General features: G+C 39.0%; 1 protein-coding gene and 1 non-coding gene across 3 annotated transcripts in view; both read right to left on the reverse strand.

The window, feature by feature from the left end:
• Window positions 1-9,047: 9,047 nt before the first annotated feature.
• LOC118934320 (U6 spliceosomal RNA) lies at window positions 9,048-9,154 on the reverse strand. Its single transcript, XR_005033431.2, has one exon. It is a non-coding gene; the product is annotated as a U6 spliceosomal RNA (small nuclear RNA).
• Window positions 9,155-16,023: 6,869 nt separating this feature from the next.
• Window positions 16,024-27,633, reverse strand: part of RFX7 (regulatory factor X7) — a 197,104-nt gene continuing 185,494 nt past the window's right edge. For both annotated transcript variants that reach the window (XM_057488833.1, XM_057488834.1), the window contains exons 7-10: window positions 27,410-27,490; window positions 26,473-26,680; window positions 23,316-23,611; window positions 16,024-22,120 (exon numbers count right to left, since the gene is read on the reverse strand). In XM_057488833.1, the coding sequence (XP_057344816.1) occupies window positions 18,851-22,120; window positions 23,316-23,611; window positions 26,473-26,680; window positions 27,410-27,490 (3,855 nt within the window). In that variant the 3' untranslated portion in view covers window positions 16,024-18,850. The remainder of the gene's footprint in view (window positions 22,121-23,315; window positions 23,612-26,472; window positions 26,681-27,409; window positions 27,491-27,633) is intronic.

A 27,633-nucleotide genomic window follows, 5' to 3' on the forward strand; every position in this document is an offset into this window, starting at 1 on the left:
ACTGGAGATTTCTGTCTTGTATTGGTGAGAAGATGAGTTCTCCACCTAGTGGTAAAACTGAAAAATTGCATGCAACTTGTGCTTTACCCAACAGTTATACCAAAACGAAAACAAAGAAAGTGCCTCATTGGTACTATAGATTGCTTCAACTTTAATCTACCTTGAGGAATGCACTGTGCTACTTCTCATGCAGACACAGATCTCTCTTACAGCATTCTTGGGCAAAACACTTTGCCCAAGAAGTTTCTCTAGATGATAAAAAATGATACAATCACATAGATTCCTTTAAATGGGTACGTTTCCTTTATCAAGCTTAGATAAGTGTTTCCAGTGCTTTCTGACCTGTGACATAAATATCTCAGAATAAATTAAGATATTCTCAGAATCTTCTAGTTTAGCAAACTCCTACTTGTGGAATTTGTGAACTAAAGGATTCTCTACAAGGTCTGGTTCTCTGTGTGATTTAACTGTTAACCACTGAAGGATAAGTCCAGAAAAGGAAAGGTTAGCACTCTGAAATGTAGCTTTTTTAGTAGACCAGGACCTACTCAATCATCTAGAGGTCTTAGCTGACCAAGTTTCAAGCCGCTTGCTGCTTTCGTATTTCACTTTATCCTTACTCTTTTTTCCTCTGGGTTTAACAGAATTTCAAGAGAGCAGAGCCCTCAGCAGCAGTGGTGTCTGCATGGAATGATCGCGAGACCCAAGGAAATGTTTGGTAATTCACAAAACAGGTTGGAGACCATACTTTTGCATTTAATATCTTTCTTTCAAAGTTGGCTTTCTAAAAATAAAGAAAAAAGAAAGTTAAGGTAGTTTTGACATGAGAGCTAAAATAAAATGATGTAATGCACTCATGAGATTAATTTTTAAATGTCATATACTTTATTATGTAGACAGTAATTCTACGTCTGCTCTTTTTAGTCCTTGTATGCAAAATGTATGGCATCTGACTACAACTTTTGTGTTATACAGTGATAGACTGAAAAACATGGCCACAATATTTTGCAGCTCTTCCCATCAGTAAGTAAGAAGAGAAACCACTCAGTTCTCTGCTGGTTCCCCATCTCTTGAATCTGGGCTGACTGACTGGCATTGACCAACAGAATGTGGTGGAAGTGACACTGTGCAAGTTCTAGAGACTCAGTTTCAAGAAGCCTTGCAGTGCCTGTCTTTTCCTTCCAGAAAGAAGTCCTAGGACCACCACACAAGGAAACTGGTCCAGCCTCCTGAGGATGTGAGGACATGTGGAGAAGAACCATGGTGCCCCAGTCTGCAGCTAGTACCAACTGCCATCCCTGCGAGTGAGGCCATCTTGGACCTTCCAGCCCAGCTTAACCCCCTTGCCAAATGCAGCCCTATGAGCGAGCCCAGGCAAAACCTCTACCTGTGGATGTGGTCCTAAGACTTGTTTATTTCTGCCTTTGTTTCCCTTGCCAGGGGAGACACAGCTGCAAAAAGTGACTTACACTGATGCTCAAGAAATTTAAAAAATGAAGAAGAATGAGATAAAAGTGAAACAGAACCCCCATCCGCACCCACACACATACAAACCTCTACCTTTTGATAGGGGAATCCCAAAGAATTGCAGCTATCTTTAGTCCATTACAGTATTTCTGTTGCACTCATTTATTGCTTTACAAAGTTATCTCAAAACCTAGTGGTTTAAAACAAACCCTGTGTAAATACTCAGAATTCTGCAATTTGGGTTTGCTGGACTTAGCAGGACAGTTCTTTGCTTGCAGATGAGAATTCAGGATAGGTTTTCCCACAAGTCTGGTGTGTCACTGTAATAGCTGGAACATTTAGGGCCTGGCCATTGTGGCACTGTGATAAAATTATATATATATATATATATATATTTTGGTCTTCATCCCCAGCTCCTGTCACAGAGCTCCTTAAACTCCTGTAATTTCCTGAATGATGGGGTAAGAGAGGAGTGTCTTCTGTTCATCATAATAAGCCCCTTTCAACCATACCTGAATTTATGTTAATGAGATGACTGGTTACTGGAATCCCCTAAGTAGCCTCAGGAATAGGGGCTGGTCTTCAGAGAAGACAACCATGTGATCAGAGGGTGGGAACTTTCAGCTCCACTCCCAACCTCCAGGGAGTGGGGAGCAGGGGCTGGAGATTGAATTAATCACCAATGGCTAATGGTTTCATCCATCATGCCCACATAATGGAACTTTCATAAAATGACTAAACTATGGGGTTCAGCAGCCTCTAGGTTGGTAAACACATCCCTGTGCCAGGAGGGTGCACAGCTCAGCTTTACGGGACGGAAGCTCCTGTGCTCCAGACTCTTTCAGACCTCACCCTATGTACCTCTTCCTTTGGCTGTTCCCCCGATCCTTTATAGCATCCTTTAAAGTAAGCCAGTAATGAGTAAAGTATTTCCCTGAGTTCTGTGAGCCTAGAGGGTCTGGGTGTGGATGACGTTGCTCAGCTATGGCTTCTCTCTGTCTGGAAACCTGTGACCTGAAAAGTCAAGTTATCTGCCATCATCACCACCTACCTCCTCACACTGAACCCCAAATACAGTGGTGAGAGGGGGATAAATTAATGGCGATAGACACTCCCGGAAATACTCTGATGAACTAAAGATAGCCACAAATTCCCCTACTCATTTCATTCAATTTCATCAAACTTGAAAAGGGAGTCATAAGAACCCCCAATTTGTAGCCAAAATGGACAGAAGTGTGGGCAACCTGGGGACCCACTGCTTGTGACTGATGTCTGAGGTGGGGGCAGTCTGAGCCCTTACCCTGTGGGGTCTGTGCTAACTCTGTAAATAGTGTCAGAATGGAATGGAATTGTGGGACACCCAGTTATCACAGAGAACTGGATAATTGCTTGGTGTGGAAAACCTATGCCCTTGGTGTCAGAAGTGCCGGGCATAGTTTCCCTTAGCCAGGCTTCTTTCTTTGCTCCCCTTGGGGAGCTGAACCTCTTTGTGGTTCGTGGCTGCAAGAGGGCAAGAGTGGAAGCCGCAAAGCCTTGTAAGACCTGGCGCAGTGTCCCTTCTGTTGCATTCTATTTATCAAAACAAGCCCCGAAGCCAGCCCAGATTTGAGGGGAAGGGAAATGGACTCCATGTCTCCATGTGGGGAACAGAAAACATTCTGTGGCCATCTTTAATCTACCTCTAGCCATAGGTTATTTGCATTTCTCCTATATGCAAAATTCATTAATTTCCCAAGACTTCCCCAAATCATACCCCATATGGCAGCAGCTCAGTGTTCAGAATTTCATCATCTGGATCAGGTGTAGATGTGGATGAGGCTCAGGTATGGCTTTTCTCAATCTGGAAAACTGTGAACTAAAAATTCAAGTTATTTGCTACCATCAGCACCCACCTCTCCACACTGAACCCCCAATACAGCGGTGACAGAGGGATAAACAGTGGTGATAGACCCTCCCCAACCCCAGAGGAAGGGAACTGAAGGCACACAGCAGGCACACACAGGCCCTTAACAGTCCTGAAATCCAGCCATGCGCATGTCGCCAATGCCTCTGAGCCAGAGGCAGGGACTGTTACTTGATTAGGGCCTGTTTCTGCTCCCTGGAAATGGTTCCTTAATCCAGTGTTCTTGGCTCTTGAATTCTCTGTTCTCTGACATCCTTTTCCTTTTCCATCAGGAATGGTTCATGTTTGCAGCTGGATAACTTCTCAGTCTGTTTCTTGCTCATGAAAAGTTGGGGGCCCAGAGGTCTCTTTTCATTTTGAATTGTCTTCATTCCTTCAGCCTAAGGATGTACAATTCCTTTTAACATGTTGTGAGTTTTCTGTATATTAAGTTATAATCTATTCGTTGCACAACAGTCACACCCCCACCCACACATCTCTTGGAGCCAGGCCTCCCCCACCTCCACTTTGGGCTGTAAGGTCTTACAACAGGTCTTACAGCCACACCATTAAGTTGATCTTGAATAAGGTCACTTTTTGTTGGCAGCATCCTCAGGCCATTTCTTACTTTGAAAACCCCTGGGAGCAAGAAAGTCTGGGAAAGGCAAGGAGTAGTTTTATTTTCCAAACCAGCAATCCCGACGTTGCAAGTATTTTCTCTAAATTCTGCTTGAAAACTGAACTCCTTCTCTGGTTCACCCCTCCATCCCGTTATCATAGGCAGAGAAAGGAAGCAAATCAGCCCATTTAGCATTCTACTTGGAAGTTCCTTCAGCCACATCCCTAAGTTCATTCAGCACATTTTCTTCCTCCCACCTTACCTTAGCCATCAGCTCTAATTGTTCCACTGCACAAAAACACAGATGACCATCTTCCCGGCCTCCGACGCCTTTGCCACCCTCCCAGCTTTCCCTATGGTTCAGTCTCAAAATCACCAGTTAGGTTTCTGTGACAGTGCCCCATTTTCAGGTACTACTACTTCTGTTTCAATTTGTATTGCCATGTAATAAACCACCCCAAAAGGTAATGGCTAAAAGCAAAGACTTCCCATTTCTCATGATTTTGTGGGTTGACTGTAGTAATGTGGCTGCACCATCCAGGAGCTTGCTGGGGCCTCCTGTCCCAGGTGCACTCTCGCCCTCCAGGGTGTGTCTCCACGTGGCCACTCACCATTCAGAGGTCTAGTTTTGCTCAGTTCTCAGCACGGTGGGTGACTTCCAGTGAGAGCCACCCCACTGTGCAAGAGCATATCAAGCCTCCTGCCATCATGTTTGCTCAATCCCACTGCCCGAAGCAGGCCACATGATAAAGTCCAGAGTCACCGGGAGAGAGGACGCCATGAGTATTAGCAGGCAGGACTTACTGGAGGTCTCTGTCCACCACATTCTCCAACTTCACGACTTACCAGTTTCTCCTTTGCTCACTGTGCTGAATTTATCCTGTGTTCCTTGAAGTTCCCCGCCACAGAAGTCCCTTCTTGCTAAAGAGGCTTTGTTTTTTATGTTCTCTATCTGGATCACTCTATCTCCAGTCTTTAAATTGTTCTTTCTTTTATAGTCTTCCACTATCAGCTCAAATGTCATGCCTTCCACCCCTTCCAGTCACTGTCACATTAACTTCTTTCTTCCTTGCAGTCTGAAAGGATCTCGTTTATGAGTTTTCTAACTTGTTTGTTTTCTTCTTCCTCCTACTAAAATGTAAGACCAGGGGTCTTATCTAATTGTTCATAGCTGTATTCCCAGCATTCCAATAGACTTGAGCACATAGCACATACTTAATAGATTTTTCTGAATGTATAATAACAAATGAATGGATGAAGTAACTAAATCTTATTGAAAAGGAATTTATAATAAATTATAAGAAAATATAAGAAAATATTTGTATTATTATGGAAACTATATCAGAGTTTTAAGCAACTGTTTACTATTACAAACCAGGTGTAACCAAAAAAAAGTCTTTTTTGAGGACTGGACTTAACATTGGTTATAACTTCCTAAAATATTTAAAATAAATGTATTAGTGATTTCCATCAAAATAATCTGGGGAACATGAGGAAATGGGTGAGGTTAGAGATGAAGTGAGATTGGTAGTATGGATACTTAGGTTGGGTTAAGTGTACAAAAGGTTCATTATATCTCTTACGTTTAAAATTTCTGTAATAAAAAGTTTTAAAATTACATGTCGCTTATCAAAGAACTGAAAAGCATCAGAATGTGAAAAACTTTCACAGCTATGAGCAAATTTATTAATAATCTGATTTTTGCTACTTCTTTTAGAAAGAGGTTTCTATCCTCATATGATGGATGGGAGGTATTTTTAAAGATCATTTAGAAATTTCATTGGCTATATGATCTAAATCTTACTTAAATGTTGCATTTAACCTGTAATAGACCACCTTTTAAGATATTCCTGTAACTTTGCATGCAGAATAGATTTCTGTAAAGCAAATCATTTCCGTATTGATTTCCATGTAGTTCTGAAGGCATGTCTCATACCTCCTGTTGATTTCCCTGTCTGCTAATTATAGCTGAAGGCAGGAGATGGGAAGTTCAGAAGCTCATGTAAGCACTGGCATTTTGCCTTGATCTGGCTCAAGGCAGGTATCTGATGCAACAAATTTTTGTGTTCTCTGCCTGGATCAGAAATCAGAGAGAGTAGGAGTTTGCTGCAACAGATGCCATCCTCAAGCTGACAGCCGCTTTGCCTGGCTCTGATATCAGTCCTGGGAGTTGCTCATCTGTTGGCAGAATTCAATTAATAAGGGACTTTCAATAATTATATATTTTCTATATGAGTCTTAATTTGGGGGAATATAAAAGAAATACGGCTTTCTCTCTGGTATCAGGGAGCCTGAAGATTTAAAAGGCTTAGAACAAGCCCAGCCTTAAAGCTTTAGCTCATTGTCTTCCACCCAGAACTAGAAGAAAACCTTTATAGGGTTGAGGGTTGCCATATCCTGGGCACTGCTGAAGGACTCAGGACCATGGGACCAAAATCAGTCAGCAACAAAAGCCTCCTCGAGAATGAGCCAGGGAATTGATGATGTAGTTGTTTGGGCCGAAGATCAGGTGGTTGGTTTCCAGGCAAAGCAAGATGCTGCTCTTCTGCTCTCAAGACCCCTAGCTTCATGACCAGGCAAACCCATTCAGGAAGACCACTGTGTTCGGTAGCTCTGTCTCTGGAATAAAGATAAGGAACCAAATGTGAATTTGTTTTGACAGAAGTCTCTCTGCTGAGATTTGTCTTCAACCTCAACTGACACACACCCTTCACATAATGCTGATTACAAAGGGGCTTGGAGGAAGACTAAGGAACAGAAATGGAGGCAAGAAACCTGGGGTAAGAGAGACATATCCACTTGGGGTGCCGTTAGCTACAAGTGCTGTGAACTCTAAGTGTGTGTCGCTTCATCTAGTCTCACCTCCTCAGGCAGCTGCACATTCTCAAGGAGGCCCTGAACTTGTAGTGGAAAAAGCACTGGGCCAGGTGCCACGCAGCCTGGGTACTGGTTTTGACTCATCTCTTTCCTCACCTTTCCAAACCCTGTTTTCCCATCTGAACAAGGAGGGAAATAGTTTAATTTCTCTAGGATATCAGGTTCTGAAGGTCCAGGGATCAATAAACAAGTGATGAGAGAAAAACTTGCAGACTACTGGAGAGGGGCAGACTCAGGAGGGGTGTGTAATTAGAGCCTCTGGAGGCTTCCGTGGGTGGCTAGTAGATCTTTGAGAAGTGGGAGGAACTACTTCTTCACTTTGTGTTTGTGTTCAAAACCCCGAACTGACCGTGACTTTTCAGAATAGCTTAAATGAAGGTATCTACCACATTGCTCAGTGGATATCAGGCTCCTGCCTCTGGTTCCCTTTCTGTAGGTGAAGCCCATCTTCCCTCTGCAGGACCATGTCACCCAGACAAGAAAGAGAAATATTTCTGATTTTCAGACACAGGCCTACACCAAGAATTCCTTTGAAAGGGTCTTATTAAGATTAAAAAAAATATATAGTTGCATAGGGTAATTTTACTCCAGACACCAAATAAAAAATAAAAATATAAAAAGATTCAAGCGGTTTTGAGGATATTCCCATTGATACACTCAGACTCACATAATAAAATAGTAGCTTAATAAAAAATTCATTTAATGTAAAATATTTGGCATCCTACCAGAAAGACCATAAGGCTATTGTTAAATCAGTTAAATTTCTGTTACAAGCAGTAAGGGTGGCCATCTGCCGTGGTTGGCAAAGAAATTAACATATTTCAAAGTGTGAACACATCTCAGTCTCCCCCTCCAGATCCCAAAGCATGCATCTTGTGTATCAATGATTTGGATCTAATATTTAGTTTCAACTAAAATAACTTCCAGTGTCTTTAAATGGGCAAGAGTTATTGGATAAAAATGTTGTACTTATTTGTTATTATGAAGGATGAACATTTCTTAGCTTAATATGTTGTGCTTTCTTGAGAAACTCCATCTGAAAAATCATTAGTGTCAATTGAATTCAGCAAACAAGGATAGTATCCCTGCTACAGACAAGTCACTGGGCTTCCTGCTCTGGGCCATGCAATAAAAGGAGCCTTTAAGGTGCCTCCAATTTAGTGGGGGTATAGGTACAGACCCGTTTGCCCATCCAAGACAGAATCCTATCATAGATGCCTGAAACTGGTGCCACAGGAGTCTTCTTATTTTATAGGAAGGGGTGGGAAAAGCTTCCTCTCAGATGGCAGTTGAAGTGGACTTTGAAGGAAAATATGACTCCTAAAAAGAACACAGAAAACAGACTGAACAAGACTTAAATGAATAAGAACGTGTGCTCTTTTCAGCAAACAGCAAGTGGTTCTGTTCGCTAGATATATTTTGTACAGTGAAGCTCAAAAAGTTGTAGTGGGCATCTATTATGTTTTTTGCCTGGCCTTGATGCCCCTCCTGGAAACAGGACTCTTTTTTTCTTGAGGGGAACTCTGCCTGCCCTTTTCAGCTTATACAACTTGAAGGAGCTGATTGTGCAATGCCACTTCACATTACATATCTTAAATCTCTTATTTAATAGAATGGAGAATCATAAAGACCTTTTTAAATGAAAAATGTTCAAATATATATATATATATATATATATATATATATATATATATGAAAGTGAACTATGAATCTCCATAAACCCAGATTCAAACTAAACAATTACCAAGATTTTTATCTTTCTTCCTCTATCTTCCTGTCTCTGTCTTTTACTAAAGTATTTCAAAGTGAATACTGGACATTCTGTTTTTCACTTTTACATATTTTAGCATGCATTCTAAAATGTAGGGATATTGTCTTAGGGAAAAAAATGCCATTATCACAGTGATTCCTTAAGATCAGCAAATACCCTAGTTCACATTCAAATTTCTTTATTTCAAAAATGTCTTTTTAAGCTGGTTGGTTTGAATCATGTTCTATACAAGGCATGTGGTTTTTATAGCTCTTAAGTCTATTTTAATCTATCGCAGCCTCTCTCACTCCACTTTGTTTTCTTTAGGTTATTGTTGAGGAAACTATGTCAATTGTCCCTCAGGATGCTCCCAATTCTGGATTGGTTTGGTTGCTTCCCTATGGTGGTGTTTAACGTGTTCCTCTATCTCCTGTATTTCTTTTCTTTTCTTTTTTCTTATGGAACGCTTCATGAATTTGCATGTCATCCTTGCATAGGGGCCATGCTAATTTTCTCTGTATCATTCCAGTTTTAGTATATGTGCTGCCCAAGCGAGCACTCCTGTATTTCTTATAAATGGAAATTATCCCATATCTGCTTGTCCCACATTTATTAATAGTAATGCTAAGATTGATCAGTGGGTTCAGGTGGTGACAGCCTGATCCACTATTTCTTATCTGACTGTTGGTTTCATCCATTGATGATCTTTGCCTGAATTCTCTATTTCATCAGGTGTTGCAAAGTGGTGGTTTTCTAATTTTAACATGCTTTCTACACTTATTACCCAGAATTTTTCACAAAGAAAAGTTTTCTGTGTCAACTAGGGCTATTAGGTCATCCTAAATACAGTTGATAATGTATTTATCAAAATAAAAGGTAAATTTCCTTATAATTTTCAACTTTCAACACACTTTTTAAAAAATAACCTTTTAAAACTGTACAACAGAGATACAGAAAACCATATAAAACAAACGATTACCTTAATAAATTTTACAAGCAAACAACCTGTAAACACCACCTAGGTAAGGGCATGGGACTTTGGCAGCCACCCTAAAAGCCCTCTGCGTGCCTACTTATTCTGATTTTTATGATAGTCATTTACATTTTTAAAAAATATTTATCACCCAAATGTGTACTCCTAAATAGTATAGTTTCATATGTTTTTTATTTAATATGAACTTTAATATGACTAAAAAATAGTCTCTTAAAAATCTACTGGCTCCCCTTCCATTGCCTTTTTCCCCCCTTGAAATTTGTTACAGAAATTGGATTGTTTGATCTGTAGCTGACCATACTCTGGATTTTACAAATTGTATCCTCATGATACTGTGTTCTGTGATCTACATACTTCCTATAATTGATATAGGGACCTGATTAGATTTCATTTTAATTTTTGGAGGCAAGATTATTTCACTGGGGTTGTGTTCTTCTGTTATGAGCCACATTATGTCTGTTTGCCTCTTTCTTTATGATGTCGGCAACTGTTGATGCCTATTGTCTAGATAAATTCATTGGGGGTTGCAAAATGACGATATACCAATTTTACCAATCCCTCCTTATTTATTTGCTAGAGTATTTCTGTATAAAGCAGCTCCCTCTCAGCTATTATCTGGTTACCCAGTGATACAGGTCACATATGAAAAGCACGGTAAATATTTTTTTCTTTCCCTTTACCCAATTTTAAATATAGTGATTGGTTTCCTATCATCTCCAAAGGGTTACTAATGAATTTTTTAGGATCATTAGAACTCATAGGTTTAAGCATATTTAAGTTTTCAATCCACTTAAGTTATCCTTAAATTGTCCCACTTTTGGCCAGTGGCAGCTTCTTCAAGCTGGCGTGATGGTATCAGCAGTCTTTCATAGCTTCCTTGCTATCATATGGCAAGATATTCCATGAGTTCAGACAGATATTTTCAATTCAGTCAATGCTGTATTTTTACTTAACATTTCTATCTTACTTCAGCATACCCTTTCTTCTGAGAATCTAGGTTCTCAGAGACCAGAGAACAAAAAATTATTAATCACAGTTACCATTTGTAGTGTCTTGCATACACACAACAGTCTCAGCAAAATCACGCATTCTACCACAACCAATATTATTGAAAAAATTAAAACATTGTTTACACATACTATCTCCATTTTCTATAGGTATATTTTATCTAATTTTTCAGAGCACATATCCAATAAATAGCATACCCTTTTTAACCCTCATGTAATCTTGGTTTTACAAGTAAGTAGGTATTTAATGTTCACCACCAGTCTTTAAGTCAGTGTCTTTCTAGTCATTTGGTCTTCTGACATTTGTTCTCTTGTAGACTGTTTTGGAAATATGCAGGGAAACAATATTGAATGCCTGTGTCCCCACAATGTTTCTAACAGAGGATGCTGTCAAGCTTAGATTTTTTCTGCCACCCTGAGAGTTAAGAAGTGGTAACTTGGGTATAATTTTAATTTTTATTTCTCTCATAAGTCAGGTGTTTTTTTTTTCATGTTTAAGGATCATTTCTTTTTCTGTAAGCTGTCTATTCCTACCTTTTGCTCACTTTTCTACTGGGTTATTGGCTTTCCTCTTCCCCTATTTTTAGCAGCTCTTTCTATATTAGGGTTATTACTCCTTTGTATGTGTTGCACCTATATCCTCCTACTTTGTCGTTTGTTATTTAACTTTCTTATAGGTTTTTGGCATGTGACTCTATGTTTAATACTCTGTAGTTTTAGCCCTTCCAGTGCATTTTTCTCAATGTTTTTTTTCCACCAATAATTGTCTGTTTTTTGGCCTGTAATTGTCTATGTTCTTATTTTAAATGTATATTCAACTGGTCTAGCCCTAGAAAAAAAACCAGACATTTTTGATGGGATATTAAATTTATCAAATAACTGAGGGGGAATTGCTATCTTTATGATGTTGAGTCTTCCCATCTAAGAACATGGTTTCTCATGTCTATCTTGAGTCTTTCAGAAAAGTGTTTAAAAAGTTTTCCTTATATAGGTTTTGCATGTTTCTGACTAACTTTGTGCCTGGATATTTTTTTTTTGTTGGTAGCATAAATTGTGTCTTCCCTTGCATTATATCTTCTAGCTGGTTATTGTTTATATATATGAAGAATATTGACTTCTGAATCCAAAGGCTTTGCAGTTAAGGATTTCTATTGTGACATTGTACAGAAATTATTGCCGAAGTGAGAGATAATTCATCATTTCAACTGAGAAATGAATCCTTGTACCAGGGCAGTGTCAGGAAGCAAGGAAGTAGAAAGAAGACATGTACCTCAAGGTATAGGACTTGGAAACTAATTTGGTGTTGAGGAGTGCAGGAAGGAAAGGGCACACAATAATGAAAATGTAGAATTTGGAAGCCATCAGGTAGAGCTGCAGGAGTGTTTGGAATGACTAGGGAGAGAAAGCCGAGTCGGGAAAGCCAATGGTGGCGTGTCTAAGGATTTCTATATGTAGATGATACCCAGAGGAAGCTGATCCCTGAAAGAAACCAACAATGAGGGGTCTCAGGTGTAAGAAGTGAATCAGAATGTCAAGTCATTGAAACTGAAAGAACAGTGTCACTGGGTCGACCAACTGAAATCACCAGCGTTCCAGACAGCTGTTTCAGAGCTGTTACTAGAGTGAGGTAAGATTGTGAAAGACGAAGAGATCATATTGACTGGGGCGTGGATTTGTGTAAGAAATTTAAACTGTGTGTATTTCAAACACGTGAAATCCAAATACAGAGGTCTCATGATTTAAACAACCTATGAAGGTGTCAGTTAAACAAAGACGCTCAGATGACAGAACTTGACCTAAACTAAATTACATTATTTCTTGTTTATGGTCACATAACCTAAAATCAAAGTTCAGCTGTACATTCTAACTTTATCTCTTGACAGATGTGTGTGAGCCTTCAAGTAAAGTGCAAAATTTTAGTGCTGAAAAGGACAAGAGTTTTTCCCATTAGATGTTTCTTTTATGTAGACATTTATAGTGATTTTAATAGCTTATATGTAGGGTTTACAAAATATTGTCATAGCTCACTGAACTTCACCAAAGATTTCGGAAAGTAACCAGGACAGGGATCATTATTCATGAAGTGCAGAAAGGGGAAAGAATGACAGAACGAGGTCGGGATCTCAGATGTTTTTGACTCCTAGTCTACAGGCATGGCAATGAGTCAGAGTTCAGAGTAGGAAATGCTTAGGCTAGGTATTTTAGGCAGAAAAAGACTTAATGCAGAGAATTAGGTGCTTTTATGTAAGTGGAAGAACAAGTTTTACAGTGTGATTCCTGAAATGACTCCCAGAACAGCAGTGGATGGCTGACCATCAGGGAAGTGAGTTCCTATCTGGAATCACCAGAGACAAGGAAGCCAGACCAGGAAGCTGCTGACCCTGTTGCACTCACACCGCCACCGCTCCCCTGCATCTTGGCATTCGCAGACCTGTGACTTGTCACTGGCACATGGACCTTTGATGGTTCAGAATCTCAAGAATAGACTCCAGAATGGTGCTGCTGAGAAACTTTGTCACTATGAACTTGTTTGCAAGAAAAAGTCACCACAAGTGAGTAGGAGGATAGTTTCTGCTTCATTTTCATCCTCCGAATCTTTCAAGAATGCATCTAATAGATGGAATGTAATTCATATCCAGAACCCAAGCAGTGAGGACATCTAGAAAATGCAGTTTTTGGCTTCCAAGGATCTGCATACCAGGAAGAGGCTGGAACAGAAATGCAGCAAGCAAGTCCATAATATTTGCCACAGCATTTTCTGTCTTCATTCAAGATGTTGGCAAACAGTGAACACGCAGGACAATGTGGCCCACTGCTGGCAAACGCGATCCCATCTCCCAGGTGGCTGTCTTTACTAGTATTCAGATGACCTGCTCAGGGTCATGGTTGTAACCTGACAGAACTGAGACCTAAATCGAGGTCTGATGCCAATGACCAGAATGCCTTTCAATTTGTAATTTTTATAAGTTGTTTAAGCAGGCTATAATCCACCTAATTTTATCTTTATCTTTTTTTTGGATAGTTATGAACCAGTATTCAAATGCCATCCTAACATCAAGGTATTCTAAGATCCTATCCTGATCTGCCAATTCCAGTGAGCAAGAGATGCGGTTTGCATTCTTCTGGGGAAACCATGCTGAGTTAGTGGTCCTCATGCTAATCTAACATTCCCCACTCCTGCTTAAAACCTTCTGGTGGCTCTGTTGGGTTAGACTTTGGATTTGCACTGAGTGACAGAATACTCAAAATAACGGACTTAAACCAGAAAGAAATTTCTCATGTGAAACACATCCAGAGGTAGACAATCAGAACTAGTGGATAGGTCAGCTTCCCTCAGTCACCAGGGCCTAAGGCTCCTTCTGTGTTCTGTATATGCTCCATCATCCTCAGCATTTGGCTGTACCTCAGGCAGAGGCAGCCACCAGAGTTCTAGTCATCACATGTACATTCCAGCTAGCAGGGAGGGAGGAGGGCAAGAACACACCAAAGGAAGTTGCACAAGCCTTTTGAGTCCTTGGCAAATGGCTCCACTTAACTCAAGGGAAGCTGGTAAATAGTCTTGTGTGCAGTTGGTTTAGGGGAATGCTACAGTCTCTGCTGTAGTAACCTCACTGCATCCTGCAATCTAGTTGTGTGTCTTCTCTAGCACCTGGCACAAAGACTGACATTTCAGCATTTTATCACTCATTCAACACCTAATTTTTACTTCTTGATGAAATTTAAAAGTGGCTTAAAAATAGACATGATTAAGTATACATCTGAGAAATGTGTTTGAAAAGCTGTGTGTAAAACAAAATTTTGTATTTAAACCTTACTTCTCCTTTGACTTCCAACATGTTAGGGCATGTTATTTCTATGTGGGGAGAGGAAGGAAAGGGACTAGAATAATTTAGAGGAAAGCTATGAAATGCAGGTAAAACCCAAAAGCAACAAAAGTGAAAAAGAAGTGTAGGAGATGTAAAGATTGAAGAGAAATAAAATCTCTACAAAAATCAAACCTAATTCTAAATTTTAAGCCAGACTGAAAGTTTCAAAGCAGCCACCAAATTAAACTATTATAGTACATAGTTTAATCAAGTATCTCAAGTACAGCATAATGGGTAAGAAGTAGGCTTTGGAACCAAGCCAATCCTGGCTCTTCCAGTTATTAACTGTTACCCCTACCAGTTAATCTCTGAGCTAAAATTTTCTCACTTGAAAAATTCTATTCTTTCAGGATTGTTACAATGAGGAAATGAAAACATACATGAAGTATTCTACTGTAAGGAAATACTCCATATTGGTAGTAATACCATTCTCATATTTATAAAATTCTCTCCAAAATTAAGTACTTTTTAGAAATAAAATCTGTCTTGAAAATTGTCTTTTTGCTTTTCCCCTTCCATCTTATAAGCAGATTGTAGCTCTAGGGCTGGTCATATACATACTTTAAAAGATTTTAGGTAATATTGATAAATGATCCCATCCACAAATTTGTAATTCTAAAATCCATTTACAACATATACATCAAAATCAATCTCTACTTCATAGATTAAAAAAAATAAAAATTTTGGCCTTCTAAAATGGTACTAGGTGCTGGGGCAATTTGCATTTATGATACTCAATAATACCTGATTTTCCAACTCAAAGAGGGAAGGCAGGAATGAGAAAAAATAGTCTACTTCTCAATGTAGTCCTTACTAAGAATCTTCTTTTGTCCTGTTCTTCACGCCTGGGAATATGAATTCTCACTTTCATCTTCTGTGATTGTTTGCCTTAGGATTGGTTTCATTTTCTCCCAGTACTTCAGATCTGTACAGCTGAGTAGGCCCTGTGGCTCAGGCCCTGGCTACAATTTAAGTTACAGGCACTGCTAGTTGCATCACAGTTTCTTTTCAGGAGTGAGGGAACTCCATCTCAGACCCTGGTTTCATCATTACTCTGTTAAGAGTTGAAATTTCTGGCTGCTCTTCCCTGCTTCTATATGTATAGCTCAGGTCCTGGGTTACAAATTCAGTGCACATATCACTTTGTATTTGTTTCACCAAAATGCCTACATTGCTTTTGGACACAGCTGTGCTTTAAAATTTTCTCCATTTTTGCCTATTACTGTTCTATTCAAAGCTCCAAAAGTATACATATCTAGGTAGTCCACAGGCTAACATTTTAAAGCAAACAGTGTGAGAGTAAGCAGAAAAAAAACCACATACCATTCATTAGTAACAAACCCTAAGTGAACAGCAGAGTTCCGATGGGTAAAAAAAGTTCTGTGCATCCTTCTGGATTAATAAGAGTAGAGGACAGACACACAGTACTCTTCTGCCTTGTGCTGATTGTTATCCAGTTCCCCAACTTTTACGAGATCAAAGGAAGCGAGGCATCAGAGTTGCTTACAGAATGGCATGCTGCCTATATAAAACGAATCTCACAAATCACCTTAAGGTCCAGTCAGTTTAATATAAAATGTTTTTAATTGTTTTTGAAAACATTTAAAAAACAATTTTGAGCACTTTCAATAAAAAAAGAGAACTGAAATGCTACTGCAATATTCAACTACTGTAGTTTCAGCAGGTACAACAGACAACAAAACACTGGGGAAATCTGACTTTTTGCACTAAATGAAAACATGAAACAGGGCTTGTTTTTGTCATTTGTGGTGTAGTAAAGCACATTATCGTACAAGACTATTAGATGAACCTCAGATGCACTGCACGAAAAAACACTTTTCCTTCTTTTCAGTTCAAAAGTCAGTGCTTATTGCAATTATATGCAAAATTATTTACTTCATGAAGTCTTATGATAAACAGTATGCGAATGTTTTAAACATCAAAACAATGAAAATAATCTGAGAAAAGAAAATATTCAACTAAGCAGAATTAGTAAACATAAACAAGTAACTTGTGAATAACTATGTTTGCCTGGTTAACACTGAACCAGTTTCAATACAGCCAAGAGAAAAAAAGAGTGGTTACAGGAATACCTAGTACTGTACAAGATAAGTCAATTACACTCATGCACATTTTGTGATCATGTATTAACATGGTGAGCAAACTAAACTTAATTCTTCCTGCTGTAATATTCTCATGTAAGAGAATAAGAAATAGAAATATCTCATTGAGATCAATGCACATTGCTACATAAGACAATTTTATCTGTCACTTTGATGACATTTTGTCTTTTCATAATGAAACACATTTAAAAAGTTTAATCTGTGGACTGTATTGGTTGCATTTATCCTAAGAGATGTGCCTACCACAGGTTCAACAAATTTAGTGCAATATATGAACCTCAGAAAGTTTGCTGGACGAATTCAACCAAATTTAAAGTGTTTGCTGCAATACTGTACAGGGGGTTAAAATCCTCCAGTCTTTATATTTTTATAAAAAAAGATTTCCATTATTTTCATATTAGTAGGAAGCTAATAATGTAAACAAGGGATTAGAATGGCCTCAAAATCTCCTTTTCAGAGTATCTTATATAGAAAGGCTCCCGTCATTTGTTAAGAAATCACGTAGTTTCCTTTGGGTATTGCATACTTTGGTGTGCAGTAGTGCTGTGTCTCAATGTACAGTGAAGAAATAACTAGCATCAAGAAAAAGACCTAACAGATCATTAAATCAAGATAACAGCAAACACATACAAATGCCAATAACTAGGACATTATCAATATATAAACCTCTGAGCCAACCCTAGCACCATGAATTTATCAAAATGTTAATACCCTACCTTGCAAATTTATTGAACAATGAAACCTTATTACATTAAACTACATCACATTTGTTAAATATTCATTGATTGTAGTCTCTGATTGGCTTACTAATGAAGGTAAGGAAAAACTTGGCTGGGTTCAAGGTGGCCTAGCAATGGTTTAATGTTAGCTTTAAAAACTTAATGGCAATTGTTAAATCTATTTGGAAGTGATCTTGAAACTCACTTAAATGGAACTGTCAACTAGTGAGCAGCTTTGTGTCAATGTGAAATTCATAAATAATTATTCATAAAACAAAACGGGAGCCACAGAGAGAACATTTTAAAACAAATCCTGAGTGCTTTTTTGCAATTGTGGTTATCACAATAAATAAATTAAGCATGTAATAAAATGCTCCTCTTCTTCAAGTACTGTTGATATCCCCTTTGTTTTATCAGAGATACAAAGATACGTGGCTTCCGACCTCAGGTGGTGAAATGTTTCTATGCAGCTTTTTGTATTATCTCTTTCCTACTTGTTTTTCAAAGGGGTCCCATGATCAAATAGTATTACTAAATTCAGGAGGAGTGAAGGAGTCAGTCACTAACTGAGGACTTAAGAATAATTGTAATTAAAAACCTTCAAAATAAAGCTTAAATAGAATTTTAATATGTGCATGCATCCATTGTGATGAAACTAAGAAAATGTTATTTTCTTTCTAAATTCCCCTATCTCAACTACCAAATAACAAAGCAAAATATTTTCCTAACATGCTTGTTTTATTTTATTGAATTACAGCATTTGGAGTTACTGTTCTGTGGACGTGTGCATGTGCGCATGTCTGTGTGGGTGTGCTGGCTCCACATTAAAAGCAACATTTTAAAATAAGACTAATGCAAGGTCACAAATATAAATGGCTACTAACTTTGCCTTAAAAAATTTTTAGTGCAGCTTTTGTTTTCCTTAAATATTTAACTTTCCATTAATTTCTCCTATTCAAGCCCTTCATTGCAGGTGCAAATGGTACTGAAGTCCCAGAAAGTCCTACAGAGATTTTTCACTCTACAGTAGCTCTATGCTTCAAGCCTAAATACTTTATAATAACCTGAATATTATCCCTGTTTCAAGGAAGACCTTCTTGTCTACAGTTCACCTTAACTATGGTTTCATATCTAAAAGATAATGCCAACAACAAAATAGCCTATACCTAAAATCAATGGTTTCCTCTAAAGTCTGTGCAGATCAACCAATGAATTAAAATGAACTTACACGAAATAAAGATCTAGACTGCTCTTGTTAAAAGCTGGTTAGTCAACTGTTTACTAGCAAACAATGTGATTAAATGGGGAACATTATAAAATTTAAAACCTAGTACTTATTCTTCTACAGCCTACTGTCTTCAGAAACTTGTTAAGAACTGAGGCGAGTCTAACCATTTCCTACTGAAGAAGAAACCACTTCTGCAGCAAACTCTTTTAAAATGTCACAATTAATAGTAAGTGTTTCTGCTGCGGGAGGCACTTCCATTAAGACAAATACAATACATATGTCTTTAGATACAGTGTGCTACATATTATAAAACACAATTTAACCCAACATTTCAACAGTAGGATGGTCCTTGCTTTCTATCCATTCAAAACCTGATGAAGTCATAGAGCTCATGGATTCACTGCAAATTTGTTGAAACAATGGGTCATTCTTTAATTCTTCCAGTGTAGCTTCGTCATCTTGTCCCTGCTGACGACCTGGATCAAACAGTAGATTTGGGTCTAAAGTGTTCAAATCATTGATGCTGCCTGAGAGCTCAGAAGACAACCTGATATCACTAGAGAAATCAGATGCAGTGTTAGTGAGGTCGGATGCTACCTGACCTACCAGCTGCTGGTTGGTTTGCAGGCTATCTCCACTCAACAGGTCTTTAACAGTGCTACTGAAATCTAACTCTTGCTCTCCCATTTCTGATTGTGCTTGATTCTCTCCAGGAGAATAACTGATCTGATCGGTGCTATTACTTTTGGTGAGGTAAGATGGTGTTGGGAATTCATAAACAGAAGTGCTGGAATCAATCATATTCTGTGGATTGGCACTAGGAAAACCAGTGGAAGTTTCCAAAATCTGAGTGAGATTCATCCGGGCTGTATAATTGGAGGGCAGATTATTCATGCCCAAACCTCTCACTGCATCGTCATTGTCAGAATCCAGTTTACTCAACAAAACATTGGTTATTTTTTTACTGTTTGTTTGCTTCTGAAGAGCATTTGGGAAGGCTGTCTGCATCATGACTGTCAATGGAACTGACTGACTTCTTTGAGCTATGTTGTTGGCACATGCGTCTGTGTGAACATTTGTGAAAACATGAACTTCTGGGGTTACTGGACTTCCAAACGGTGTCACATTAGATCGGGGGATATTAGATACTGGATAGAGGGTGCTTCCACTAAGATTACGTTGGCGATGAACAGCAGGGCTCACGCTCCGGCATCTGAAATTGCTGCTGGCAGATGAATTAGTTCCTTTATTATCAAGAGGGGCAGGGACTGCAAAACCCTCCTGTCTGTTGGTGTTATTTACAGTGGCACCTTGATGCTGCACAGGAGAGACGGGAGTCAGACGACCAAAATGAGTGTCATGATGTCTGGATTGAGACTGGTAAGACTGTCCAGGCACAGCAAAAGCATGAGGTTTCCTGAAACGGTCTTCTACTAGTTCCTGATAGCTTGGGAGAATGCCGTGGCCAGAAACGGATGAATTACCAACCCCGTTATACCCATTATTCATCCATTCAAGCTTGGTTTTGTCAGGGTGAGTGGCCATGGGTCTCTGCATCGGTTTCACAGGACTACTTGAGATAATGCTGGCATCATGGTACGCCATACTGGAGCTTATTGGGGTAAATGCAAATGGGTTCCTACATTCAACGGGGCTGGGAGGGACACTACTGCTGCAGTTAGAATGTGGAGTACCAATGGGTGTGTGTCGGCTACTTCCTAAAGCACTATCCACAGGAGTGGTCTGGGCTAGCCTGGAGCAAGGGCTCTCCCGTGACAGACTCTGAGATCCAGCTATCATTTCAGATGTTGGAGTTGGGGTTGGGGTTGGGGTGGGGGTAGGGGTGGGGGTGGGGGTGGGAGTATGGATTGGAGTGCCGTTACTATGGATTGGATGATAGAAGTGGGTGCTCGAGGTGTGAGATGACATTGGAGCTCCTGGAGTTACTGACTGATTCTGAATGGTCATTCCCAGGCAATTACCATAGGAATGAGAATTGTTCATTGACATTTGCTGTTCCATAAGCACCAGCTCTTCCACAATACTATCTTGTGTAAGCTCATCATCAAAAGGAAAGTAACTTTCATTTGTTTGGGAAACAGAAGGCTCAAAGTCCTTTAGTTCAGACTGTAGAGGTAACTGATCTGAAGACTGTGCTTGTATTTGATTCAAAGAAGATTCTTGCATCTGGTTATGCAGCTGCTGGGTGTATGTGTCCTGTGGCATTCCTTCTAATTCCCAAACAGATTTCTCTAAGTCGTTGATGTCAGAGTGTTCAGGAATTGTCATAACACTGATATCTTGCTGTTGTTCACAGCTTGCAGATATGAACTCAGAATCCTTAGTGACCTGCTGCCATTCATTTGAAGTAAAGCTGCCATCGGGTTTTGAATCACTGTCTAAGAGAAAGACATTCCCTTCAAGTTTTACTTTTATATCTGGAGATGATGATGGTGTTTGCTGTTCTGAAGCTGGATCACTGGTAATCAGAGCTGAATTCAAGGGTCGACTTGCCACTATGTGTGAATTGACATTTACTGATACCTTGCTGGGAATCTGAGCACCTGCTGTCGAACTTTCTGGTTTCCCTGAATGTGGAACCTTTTGGTCCTTCGTAACACTGCCTGGTTTCTGGCCCTCTGTGATAACTGCAGAAAGCGGTTCCACAATTGGTTTCTTTACTGGAGGCACCTGGGACTCTTGCAATGCAGAAGAAAGTCGCTTTCTTGGACTTTTAGTGCATAATTTAGGGTCTTTATTTATTGAGTCACCATTAGATGGTGAGCTGGTGCTGGTGAAAGTTAAGTTCTGAGTGGCAACTGAGAGAGTGATCGTGCTTTGATTATTGCCTGTTGAAGTGCCTGGCAGAATTTCATTCGAGCGACTTTTACATTTGGTCCTCTGGTCACAGACCTTAGTTGCTTTTATTTCAATGACACCTTCATTGGAAGGTTTTTGCGCTACTCCTTCGGTGTTACACTTCGGCCCCAAAAGGGCACTAGGTGTTGTTCTGGGAGCTTTAGTTCCTTCAGAATTCTCTTGGCACTGTGCAGGATGCTCGTCCGACGGCATTTCAGGTTCCATTTTGACTTCCACAGCAGATGTCCCCCCGGCGCTGCTGGTCCTGGATCCAGGAGACTGAAGCGAAACAACAGAACCATTCTTTATCTGTGGGACAGTCCTTGATTCTTCTGTTCCTGTAGCACTGTTTGCTGAGGCAGAATGTTTAAGAGGGGCACTGCTGTTGCTGGGTGTAAGGGATATTGCTGTCATTTTCACCACATTTAGAGAACTCATGTGTGAAGTGGGGACAACAGCAGTTTTGATGGGACTGCTGGTAAAGAGGACGGTAGTTGGGGAGCGGATGGTGAGCGCACTGGTGTTGGCCGGTTTGGGTAAGATCTGAGGGTAGCGGTGCCGGGCAGAACGATCTCCACCAGGACTGGCTGGAACATTCTGAGGAGTCTTTGGTGCCTGTTTCACAGACTGCATGTGCTGCGTGACCACCTGTACATTGAGGGGAAGAACTTTGCCATCAGAAGAACTCATTGGACTTGGTGAAGTTACCAACTGCCTGGTCCGCTGGACCTGTTAAGAGGTGGAAGACAAAAATATCAGATTTAACAAGCCTAGGATAGAAATAGTAATTCATATATCTGTATAATATTAAGGCATTTAATAAATATAATGCTAAAAAGAAAAAGAAGTTCTATGTTAGACTGGACCAGGTTCTATACAAACACACAAATATTAGAAATACATGGCAATATAGTAGAATATAGTTATAAAATGCAATAATATGTAAGAACATGAAGATACTTTTCAATGAACACAACAAAAACTTCATGCTTGTGATGAATACTTGCCAAAACAATGACTTTTAAGTAGTTACAGGAAGAGGGGATAAAATCTTGAAGAAACTATAAAGGTATCTATTGGAGTCTGCCAAGACGACTCCTCCACGGGGAAGACTGTCTTACAAACTGGTCCGCCTTGGATGTTATAACTAAACTACCATGGATAAGGTCTCAGGTTAAACTACTGTCTCCCCAAGTCTGCTCCACAAAGAATAGTGTAAGAGTGTGGTTACCAGGTATTCCATGTTTTAATGATATGATGACAACGATGATAAGAACAAGAAAATAACAAAGATAAAATATCTCCTTAATAATACCATAAATAATATAAAACTCCACCTAGTTTTAGCTTGATGCACTCTCATTTTAAAAGCCCCTTCATCACAGTCTCAGTTGTGTGAGACAGGGAAGGAGACTAGGACCTCGATTCATTGATAAGGAAACAGACTCACAGTAGCTAAGGGGCTTGCCCAAGGTCTTCTTAGGTCCAGCAAGCCACAGAGACAGGTGCACAAAAAAGTATTACCAATGAACATCACAGTTTTGCTTCATTTGAATGTTAAAAAGAAAAAAAAGATCAAACTAAAAGATGTTCACAGTTGTCATCTTGGCTTAACTAGAGATGAAGCAACTCTGAAAATCACTCAGCCCTTACATAAAGCTTGGACTGGTTAGGTGCATACTTTATTATATCCTGGGTCTCTATATTTTCACTTATGTTCATTTTATAGCTAGCTTTGTACTCATGGACCTATATCCTGAATAAAGGACAACTGACTGAAGCTAAGTCAATTTCTGGTCACAAAAGCAATTTATAACTAAATCTACACCTACACTTGCCTCCTTCTCATGTGCCACCTTTAATTCAGTGCTAGTGCTTGATTTCCCACCATCCAGTAAAGCCAAACACTACTTAATGGTATTACCGGAATGGGACTAGGGACAGCTGCCACCACGATACCAATAGGCTGAGGAGAAAGGATCGCAGGATTTCCATTAGAGAGATTAGTCACTCCATTGGTTGTAGTGCCATCCGATTTTTTTGCTGAGGATTCCCCTGGCAAAGGGGATTGTAGTTTCTGTTCTTGCTGCTTCTTCTGGATTTTCCGTTGCAACTGCTGTTTAGCATCAATAGGAGATGGCAAAGTCTTCACTTGAGGCTGAAAGGAATTACTTTCAGCTGTAGGTATAAAAGCAGAAGGCTGGGCAATTCCTTTAATTCCTGAAAATAAATAGAAAGGAAAGCTAAAATAAATACTCACCTTTATAGAAGGCAGTTACAACTCAGTTTCTTTGAATATGTAGCCATCTATTGGATGAAGCACCAAAATCCACAAATTTTTACATAATTTCTTTATAAAGCATAAGTGTTAGACTTCCAATTCGTAAACATTTGCTGATATGGTTTCAACTGACACTTTAAAGTAAGGTTCAACTCAGGCAACAGCTTCAGTTACATCAGCAATAACAGATGAAGATTTTGAAAAGATAAGTAGCTCTGTCATAAGTGTGCAGAAGCTAAGATAAATAAATGCTGAGAGCATGTTTCACACTTTACCAGTAGATGTCAGAAACCTCCCCTTTCTCTAATTAGAAATTTATATTTCTTCATGATTTTAATATTTAACCCATAAGGGGCCTCAATAAATATTTGCTGAAACCATCCACATCTTAGAAAAAAGTTTGTATGGGGAAAACAAGTCTTTAATTCTACCAGAAATTCACAAAAATAGGTACTACTATTTTAACTATACTGTACAGTTATCCAGTATGACCTAGAAGAAACCAGGCAGAGTTTCTTAATAAGACTCAAGTTAAGAAATTTTGAGAAGGTGTCACTGAGAAAACTTTTTAAAGCAGTAATAAGATCAACACTGAGAAAAATGATAAAAAATAAGCAAGGGATAAATTTTAATTTTAGAAAAATGGATTGTATAATACAAACTTTTAAAAAGTTTGTTTCAGATTTGGAGCATGGCATTAAGATCATTAGCAATGAGCTGTGGTCAGCACACACAGTGGAGAGGAGGAAGGGGAGGACGCCACCACCGCCGGCACCCCTTGCCCATCCTCTCCTCCTCTGTTTCTGCTTTCCATAATTCTGTTAACAGCAACAACTTGGGGAGGGCAAGATGGGAAGGAGAGCAAAAAAGTGACTGTAAACTCACACACTCACTCCTCAATAACCCCTCATCTTTTGACCCCCTTTTGATCATCTAAGTGCTATTTTTTTTCTCTTCAAATCCAGCTCAAATTGCACTGCTCTCTCCTGGCCCCCAGCCTCAGCTCTGGCTTCCTGAATATGCACCCCTGGGAGTCCCTGCCAGTGGCTCAAAGCTAGGCTGTCTGCCCCTCCTGCCAGGGTTTCTGGACAGGAATGAGTTCCAAGCAGCTGACTTACAAAAGGACATTTGTAACACAACCTGTTCTTAATATGGAGACTGTATTTATAAAAGGCCAAATTCCCCTTCAAAGGATGAAGATTAATCACTACCAAAGATACTTCAAAAAATGTGGCAATAGCTGAGCACAAAATTACAAGAGAGATTATATTCTACAATGCCTTGTTAAGGCATTGGCCTCCAAAAAATGTTTTGAGTAATGATATAATTATTAAAGTAACAGCCTCCCAAGCTGACTACTTTCACAAAGGGAAAACACATGTTTACATATGTAATCTTTAGTATGTTTGTTTTAAAAGCACCTTTCTTTACACTATGTTTTAAAAATTCATTAATTCAATTCAACATTTCTTTCGGTCAGACTGTGAACAATGTCTGAGAAATGTCTGGGAAATGAGGAAGACAGATGTTAATTTTCCTATGATACCTCCTAAGCCCTCAACTTCTTAAAAGTACCCTCTAGGTGTCAATAGGGGCAGGAGAAAGAGAATTCAGCAAACTAAATGACCCATTATCTTTTAAAACCTCATTTTTCCAGAAAATAAGAAGACAGTATGGTGTAATGCAGTTAACCTGGGCTATTGAGACAGACAAAATCAGAATTCAAAGCCTGATCTCACTATTTACCTGCCCATGGACAAATTTCTTAACTTGCCTAAGTCTGCTCTTGATCTGTGAAATGGGAAAAAGAACTACCTACCTCAAATGACTGCTAGGGGAATAAATAAGTCACATATCAGCTATCTAGCCAGATGAGGCTGCCGAAGAACTCTCCTGCTCATGTGTAAGTGTAAGTGTACCAATATGGGTCATATAGTTTACATCCAGACAGAAAAATCATGACAATGCTCCTGTATGAGGTCATTTTGCTGAGTGGGTCCTCACTTGACCACAGAATGAAAGGACAGAACAACTGCACACACCCACCACAAATACTCAAAGCTTCTGAGAAGTATAAACTGAAATAAAAAATGATTATTAAAATGATCAGTTCACATAAAAAAAATGAAGTTATTTAGGAGACTACAATATGGCTGGAATAAAGCTATTGAATATTTAAAAATATTTACATTTCACAATCAGAACACTTCTCTGGAAAACAAGTTTCATGTCAATACATTTTTCACAGAAATTATAATTTCCTAGAGTAATCACATAATTTATTCACTCTTTTTTAGACTTACAAGGTATGACCGAAAGGAGATATAAATTTTATCAGAAGATACTGTAGCCAGCTATTAATTTGGGAGGCAGTCATTTATTTCTATTATTTCTACAATACTGTCAGTTCCTAAAATTGTCAATTCTAAATTTCCTATTGAATGACAATACTCATTTGAGTACATATTTAAAAAAATCACTCTTGCTCTTTTATAGTAATGCTCTATACAGTTTATTTTTTGTGAGACTAGGGTTACTCTCACATTGTCCAAAGATCATTTTATTTAAAAGCATTCGTTTCTGGGATAGGAGTCTAGTATCCACTATTTATTTAGATACACATATGTGCTTAGAAGTACATACATATACATCCTTTAAATTTTAAAAAAGCAAATGAAAAATTAAACTCATTCAAAAACTAAAAAAACAATTAAGTTCATTGCCTAAACTTTTCTTTTGCTACCAACTCTAGTTACAGTAATACTCCCGCCAGTACCAGCTTGTTGACAATCACTTTTACCTGGTGGCGCTGCTGCCATCACAGTCAGAGCTGCCATTGACTTGGTGCCTATATAATGACTTTTTACAAGGAAGCGGGCTAATTCCAAGACTGTGTCAAATGGCTGGCTTAACACTTTCTGGGCCCATTCACAAACAAGGCGGCAAGCAGAAGAGATAACTTCCTCGTCAATATTTTGAAGCTGCCCAGAAGGTTCAGCTCCTTCCAACTAAACAAAGGAAAAAGGAAAAGTTAGCTTTAAGAAGAAAGTTCAGAGAAGTTAAACTGAAGTACCCTGAAGATGTGTATTCTTGATTAGGAGATATAATCTCAATCTGCTGGGTGGAAGTACTGTGAAGAGACCTGTTAGCAGGCATGTAAGAGCCTTGCAAGTAAGAAGCCCATCCCCCCAGTGCACAGCCGCCAGCAGCCTTGAGAATACATCTAAACAGCTGTCAGACACATACGAAGACTAAGAGATCTTTTGAGTCTTTCTAACAGCATTTTCTTACGTCAATAAAACAAGCTATGCCACTTAGCTGTATTTTCTCTTCTATGTACTTTTGGCCACTCTGAGTCTCTTGTACACCAAGGTGGTATTAGATAAATAAGTCAAAAAGGAAATCAAATCAACCAAAAAAGAAGAAAAAGGGATCATACCATATATATTACTGTACAATTATATTTTTCCTCTTCACAATACATACAATCAGTATTTATCATGGATACATTTACAAATCAGTAAGCTTAGGTCTCTGTTCCCCCTCATTTCATGGGCCACATTGACATAAATCATATATGCTAATGCTTTTCAGCCAATGTTGAATTTTTCATCTCATTAACTTGTAAAAGGCACAGTTCCTGGTCCCTGGTTTTATCTGATGAGACTATGCAGTATGCATTTCAATGTTGATAATAAGGCACAGTTCTATTTATTAAAAAAAAGCAGAATTCTTACCCCATCTCCAGTTTTGTGGAAGTCAAGATTGGGCAGTGTAGGCATATGAACAAAAGCTTTTTTTCTTAGTCCACTGTAGCAATATGTAATGAACAGTTAAGGTCTAAAGTATTCTAAATTATATGAATTGCTTATATAATCAGTCCTTGAGAAGTAACCATGAATTGAGAAACCACACATTAACATCTACTTTCTAAGTTCCTCAGCATGAGAAATCTTAATAT

Source organism: Manis pentadactyla, chromosome 11 (genome assembly GCF_030020395.1).
Source record: "Manis pentadactyla isolate mManPen7 chromosome 11, mManPen7.hap1, whole genome shotgun sequence".
In the NCBI taxonomy this organism is placed as follows: domain Eukaryota; kingdom Metazoa; phylum Chordata; class Mammalia; order Pholidota; family Manidae; genus Manis; species Manis pentadactyla.